We start from the raw sequence: 7,415 nt of genomic DNA on the forward strand, positions 1-7,415 counted from the left end.
AGAATGGAAACCAAAGATGGACACATGAAAAGAAGCTGCTGAGTGAAAACAAGAACAGAACTGTTAGACTTCACACAGGACTGAAACTAACGTTCCAACTCCGCATGAGTCATTTGGTATGAAACTAAATGGGAAACAAAACACAATAAAATCATCTGCTCAGGCCCCAAACTATGAGAAAGTAACGTACGTCAGTTGTGTGAATTGTTCAATTTAAACTATACAATTTGGTATAGATAGAGTTTTTCCGCAAAATATCGACATCATATTTGTTGTTAAAAACTATGAGTGACATATCATTCAAAATATAGAGGCCAACATGAAGTTTACAGGATCTGAATCATGGTTTTCAACAGCTGCTGTAGTGGCTTATGAGGTCATCATCTCCAGTCTCTCGGGACAATTATTTAACCCTATCCCGATAAAATTACTTTCTCTGTTAAAGAACTGCGAGAAGAATATTACACACATATAAAAAGAAGATTTGATTCATGTGTAACTTTACAGATTAGATTGAACAATTTCCGATCAGTAGCATCACATTTCGTTCACATACTTCAAATCTTTTAAGATATCTGGGGAGATATCTTTCTCTAAATATATATAGAGAGAGAAAGACAGAGAGGGAAAAACTTGATCTCATAGAATGAAAGAAAACCTTGACATATAGTTCAAAACTATATATAATTCAAAATGGTTTCTAAAGACAAAAGATTTAAATGGATCTGGGGAGTCACTGGCACCACACAAAGTGCATTTATTCCTTTTATTAGTACAGTAATAGTGTGGATATAGTATTATCCATTGATATACTGTATTTATATTTATATATATATTTGGGAAAACCTTAAACTCTAGCTGAATGCACCTCAGAACGTATATTCTATGCAATTATGAGGTAGACATCGATAATGGTATTTCCACCCTCAGCAATAATGAATACATTTTAAATTAATTTTGTTTTATCAGCGTAAGAAATACACGATTATCATGAAACTCTGTACATCACAAATAATAAAATAATTATAGAATAGAAATTATAGCGATTTGAGTGCATTTATAAATGTACATTAACAAAGAAATGTGGTTTTGCATTTCTTCATACGTTGCACTTTAGGTTTTACTTTACAAATATTTACAGCTCAAATAATGAACAACAGTGCATTCAAAGCTAATGTGCATTTAAATATAATCTCGCTTGCGAGTCTCTTTTTGTTTTGTTTTTTCCTTGTCAGTCAATAGGTCGTGAAAAAACGCTCCTTCCAGACTACTTGGACACTTGCGGAAGTGCATTTTGTAAAGATGCAAACGTTGATGATTTCCATTTTCTGACTTCTCTGAAAGTACAAAATGACATTTATTGATTTTTACCTACAGTAAAACGTCCAGGCACTTCAAAAAAACAGTTGTCCGATGCTCCTCCAAAAGCATCAGCCAGTCTCTCTCTTTCTCACTGCAGGGATGAAGCCGTGTTTAGTGTTTGGTACATTCACCTTTGCCCCCAAAAACGGAATATGAGTCGACCATGCGTAACCGGTGGTCGTAAAAAAGCGTTTCCAGGGCACTTAGTTTTGCTCATTCATTCATATCCATATACCATACAGTATCTTATCCATATAGCCTAACTAACAGATGAGTTTGAACAGGTGCCCGTCTCCGCATTCTTCTGAGTCCACACAGATAATGGTGTAACACAATCCTCAGTGAATCCTGTCCAGACGGTTATGCACTAAATCTGGCGTTTCTTCTACTTGCCTCGTCCGACAGACGAATCGTTATAGAAATATTTATGTTTTTGGGCACGTAATTACAAAAAAGAAACCCAGCATGTGTAAGGAAAAATGACAAGATTTTGTTCCAAGTCTAGAAAAACTATACACGCGCTCTTGGCACAACCATGAGCAGTGGCCGGTGTAGATCATTTAAAATGTCTCTGATGAAGAATCCCTTTTGCATAGGTGAGAATGCGCAGTTTGGGCGGCTCAAGCGCGTCTTTACGCATCGTTCAAGTTTTATTTTATGTCTTGGTGCCAAACCCTCGTGTGTGATTCGCTACCTACAGCCACACTGTTCGACAACCATGTCCTCGTACTGTTTGTACACGACGTTGTTGCCAGAGTCTATGTATAGTATACTGATGGGACTGAGTTTTGTAGGGACGCAACAGCTCGGCGGCGTGCTGTTGGGGTCCATGGAGTTCATGAGCGTCTGAATGATGGCGTGGTTGGTCGGCTCCAGGTGCGACCTCAATGGGAAGTCGCACACGCCCTCGCAGTGGTAGGCTTCGTAATCCAGGGGAGCGATGATCCAGTCGTCCCATCCCAGCTCTTTGAAATTAACATGCAGTGCCTTTTTGCTGCATCTCGATTTGGACTTTTTGCCATGCCTTTTCCCGTGGCGATTATTGAGCGCAGTTCTCCGCCTGCGCCGCGCTTTAAACTGCAGCGCGCTCTCTTCTTCCTCCTCCTCATGGTCTCCGCGAGACTTGATCTTCTCTTTCATCTCATTAAACAAGTTTTCTCTCTTCCTAGACCGCGTGTAGACCACCAAAATGGCCTTTTCTTGTTGCGTTCGGCCGTGCCGGTGGAAACCCAGTTGCTTTAGGTCGATTTCAGTGTCAGATTTGCCATGCGTAACCTTGAGCTGGAGACAAAGCTGATTCCCTTGGTGCCTGTTTTTAAAGATCCCCCAAACGTCCAGAACCTCCCATTCTGCTTTTCGGGAATCCTGAAGATCAAGGGATCTGGAAGCCAGTGGCCTCTCTGATCGACATGAGAGTAAATGAATGTTGTAGACGCCTGATGGGGACGGTTGGACATCCCCGGGCGCTTTGCGAAATATCCTTAATTCAGCACCGACCAGCTCCTCTTTGTCTGAGAGGGTTGAGACATCAAACAGATACGTTTGTCTTCGCAAAGGAGAGAGCGTGAGATCGTCTGCAAGATAAAGAGAAATAATTGCAGTCAGAATCACTTAGAGTGACTCACATTCTCATTAAGGGGTCAGGTAAAACTTAAAACCTTATTTTCGGCCTTATTTGAGACTTTGTTGAACAAAGTTGAACAGAGGAAAAAGTATATGCAAAATTAAGCATAAGAGAGCAGATAGCTAATTTTTTAAAGGAGAAACGAAGATTATGATAACGCAAACGCAGTTTCGTCATTTTTGTTTTTCTAAAATGTTTAATTGAAGTTTGGTAACTGTAAACAACATTTTAATATATTTATACTAGAATGCAGCTTGGTTAAAAAATAAAATTAAGATGGATGGTTAAATAACTTCTCTGCTAACTCTAAAACGCCTTATTTTCAGCGTTATTAGCTTTTTAAGTTGGAAAGTGTACTGTAAAAAAAATATTTTGATGATTTGTTATCACGACATTTTTTCTTTTGTCAAATCAACTTAGATAATTAATGTGGTTCAGATAACATAATATTTTGAGTTTCTGTTGATTAAACCAATTGCCTTCATTATATTTACTCAAATGTTTAATTTCAATGAACTCAAATTTTTAAGGCAACCAGGTAACTATTCTTTTTACAGTGTGGGGCAAACTTGCACAAAATCAATTATCAAGGAGAAAATCAAGTAGAAAAAAATTAACATGATGAAACAGCAGTAGCAGTAGCAATTTTTTTTGACAAATATTTTCAGACATAAAATATTTTGCTTGGTCAGTGGAGCAAAACTTTTTGGTTTCCCTCCGCTCTTCAGGTGAAGAAACATTTTTGGCTACATTTGGTCATTTGGAGATTCAAAAAAGATCTTGGTTGATATAGGCTACAGGTTCGTCAGATCAATCAAAAAGAAGAAAAAGTTTTTTTTTTGTTTGTTTTTTAGCTTAACATTCTTATGTGAATCATATTTCGAAACTATATCCCATTTTAATACATCATAGCATGTGGGTATATATATATATATATTTTCTTTATGTGGTGGTCATTATTCATGTCTAATAGATAAACAGTTTGCAAAATAATTTGTCATAAATATGTACAGGTGATAACACAAATAAGATCTGGTATCCATAGTGAGGGAGAGAGCGAGAGAGAGAGAGTGGGGGGGAAAGAGTGCGCCAGACACAAAGCGACATACTGTACGTGTTGAACAATGCACAATTAATGCATTCTTTCCCCTTCAGGAATCCAGAGGCCTAGTCGCACTTTATCACCGCCTTTTATCTCTCTGACGGACCAAACGAGAAGCATTTATCTGAATTCACGTGGGCTTGTGTATGTAAGAAATTTAGTTGAACTGTTAGACTATTATCGCTCTAAACACGCCTTGGGCACAGATATAAAAAATGCCAGATAAATACGTGCATAATTTTGAATAACACCAGACTAATTTTAATTTGGCTGTTCGAGAGCCGATTGCTTTTTAATGTTCAGAAATACCAAAATGCACTGCAGTTAAAATCGATTCAAAACCTTCAAAAACTTCTTATTTATTTACAACAAATAAATCGAAAATTAAAGATATTAAGGCTATATTATGACCATGCGTGAACTTGTCAAATTATTCAAATTAACTGTTTGTTTTCGTTCCTATGCAAGTATGGTCCACATTAGCGTTTTTATAAGACCTCAAACAAATCGAATACAAGGTCACCAAATAATTAACAGTACTAAATTCCCTCCCACCCCATTGAAATGCACCCCTCTTATATTTCCTCCCTTCTGCCAAAAACAAACATACCGGTTCAAAAGTGATTACTGCGCATATAAAATGCAATTGCATGCAGCAAGAGTTGGACGAGTTTACGCGACGACCTAAATAGATAACTGAAACATGTTTAGCCACGAACATAAATTCATAAATCATCACAGCCACACAATCGCACGCTTTTAATCAATGAACATTCTTGTCCAATAATTCGAATCAGTAGGAGAGAGAGAGAGAGGGGGGGAGAGAGAGAGAGAGAAAGAGACTTCTCTTGGTGTGGCTACCGGGGCACCATCTGCGTTTTAATGAGTTACTTACAAGTGCCAAAAGTAATTTTCATACATTCCGTTTGTTCTTGTCTGATCTTGCAACCATAACGATCTAAAATTTGGGGAAATGTCTTATCTGTTTTGGAGGAAATTCCTTCCTGTTACACAAAAAGATTACCGCCTTATCATAATTGAACGGCGCTTGAGTGGAAATGATTCTTGATGACATTCAGCAGCGAATGACGCGCATGGCGCATATAGCCAAGACACTGTAGTGCAGCCAGGCAACTGGAACGGTTTGATTTTGCATTAAGCACTGACGGTAAATGTTACACACCGATTGCTACAGCACTTTAAGGTGCTTTTAAAAACGTTTTGATCTGTAACCCCGCAATGCACTTAACTATCCACAATTTGGAGACTATAAAGCCAGCAAAATGTCCATAAAGTAACAATTCTTCAAACTTGAGCAGACGTAAGGTCCTCTTCAGTTTTTGGTGATGTGCCACTAGCTGAACTAGTTCATTACGGGAGAATAGACAATTTTTGATATGTTATGACATGGACACTCAATTAGATCACCCAGTTCAAATACTCCAATCAGCGGTTTGATGCAAAGCAACCCTCAGAGGGTCCAGTGAAGGGTCATAGCCAGTGACACATCAAATCAAAATCAGTGAGGAAAGTGAAGCTTTTTTCATCAAATCAGTGTGCGCTTCTCTTCTTTCTGCGAACGCGTTTATCTGCAAAAGAAAAGTACGTTTGCGCCGCCTTGCTCTTTTTATTGCATGTTTCTGTGTTCGTTTTTCTCCACACAATTCACTTTGTTGCAAGAAAATACAACTGAACTACAATTTATACGAAAAATGTAATTGGGAACTATTCTAAACTGGATTAAAAGTGTTTTAACTTTTAAAAGAAAAAAATAATGATTTGTATTGTAGAAATAAAAATATTTACTTTCAGTACAAAAAAAAAAAAAAAGCAAATTAATAATATGTTATGTGCGTAACTGTAGTTTTTCCTCATGAGGTTTGTGAGAACCGCTCGGACTGCTTGCACGCGAGGATGTTATGGGAATGATTTATTGCCTTCATTTAGAAAACGCACCAATTAGTGTTTTATTGGCATGTTACCTTAGGGTCAATGTAAATCCAATATAACTTTATACTAGCCAAAATATGAGGTCGTGCTGACCATTAAATTGCGGCCCAAGCAGGACGAGTGATTACCAAACCCTTAGCACGACAAACCCTGAAAATCATTCATCCAATTTCAACGGAAGATATTACTTTCCTCTTTAACGGGTCTATTTATACGTTTTTTGTTTTGTTTTTTTAGCGCAAAATGTTTTTGCCTTGTTTTTTACTAACAAGTCATTGCTTCACAAGTACGCGTTTAAAGCACATCATTTTAAAATGATTAAAGAATAAAGATTTCAAGTAAGAAGAATGATTAATTAATAAAAACTGAAAATGCTAGAGTGCATAATTCAGATAATGCATGGATAAGAGAATAAAACAAACCTTTTCCCCTGTCTACAAAACTCGTTATGGTATTTGCAGACTTTGAAGAGCGGAAAAAACTTGCATTGAGCCCCAGTTTTTCAGCGGCGGAGTAAGTCCTGTATATAGAGATCATGTAATCGTGGGGCACAACCGGGTCCTTTAAATCATCCCGACGACTCGCGCCCGGGGAGGATGCGAAAATCTCTTTAAGAAATTTGGGTGACCTTTGTCCATCATACGCGCTCCTGGCACCCTTGCTCCTTTTCTGCGATAGAAGCGCAGCTGACTGGCAACAAGGTAAACTCCAAAGGAAAATGAAGAGCGTGTAAAAGGCGACTGCTCTCAAGGCATCCATGGTGTTACTGTCCCCCCCAGAAGTGAAGCAGAGCCGTGTCTCCCAGTGAAGCCGGGTTTTTTGGTTTATGTTTGTTTCACGAGCGCGGAAAGCGCGAGATCCGTGTTGCGTGTCTCAAGTGAAGTGCGCTGTACGCTCAAGAGCGCGAGGCTGCAGACACACTCACTCACGAGTCACGCCCACTACACAGAAGCTCCTGTATTTATTGGAGAACTTCTCCAGACTCTCTGTAAACCTCCAGAGTTGTTTTTTTTTTTTTTAAGTCATTTTAATATTTGCTATAAAAATGTAAAAACATTATTATTAGTAGTAGTAGTTGTAACAGTAGCAGTAGCATTATTATTATTAATAATAATTTTAGGCTAATAGCGATAATAATATCATATTATGAAGAATAAATATAATAAATGTAGGCCTACTTAATATAAAATTATTTTAATATTTTAATTTAATATGATTTATTAAATGTACATCTAACATTTCTTATTTTATATATATATATATATATATATATATATATATATATATATATATATATATATATATATATATATATATATATATATATATATATATATATATAAAATAATTTCATATTTTATTTATATTATTATTATT

The 7,415-nt window shown here is 37.1% G+C and overlaps 1 protein-coding gene across 1 annotated transcript; it reads right to left on the reverse strand.

Annotated features, from left to right (window-relative positions):
- Positions 1-724: 724 nt before the first annotated feature.
- Positions 725-6,939, reverse strand: gdf6a (growth differentiation factor 6a). Its single transcript, XM_051866799.1, has 2 exons — positions 6,461-6,939; positions 725-2,936 (listed from the first exon to the last, which is right to left on the reverse strand). The coding sequence occupies exons 1-2, from the start codon at positions 6,795-6,797 to the stop codon at positions 2,053-2,055; spliced, it is 1,221 nt and encodes a 406-aa protein (XP_051722759.1). The 5' UTR covers positions 6,798-6,939; the 3' UTR covers positions 725-2,052.
- Positions 6,940-7,415: the final 476 nt, after the last annotated feature.

This window comes from Ctenopharyngodon idella, chromosome 16 (assembly GCF_019924925.1).
Source record: "Ctenopharyngodon idella isolate HZGC_01 chromosome 16, HZGC01, whole genome shotgun sequence".
NCBI lineage: Eukaryota > Metazoa > Chordata > Actinopteri > Cypriniformes > Xenocyprididae > Ctenopharyngodon > Ctenopharyngodon idella.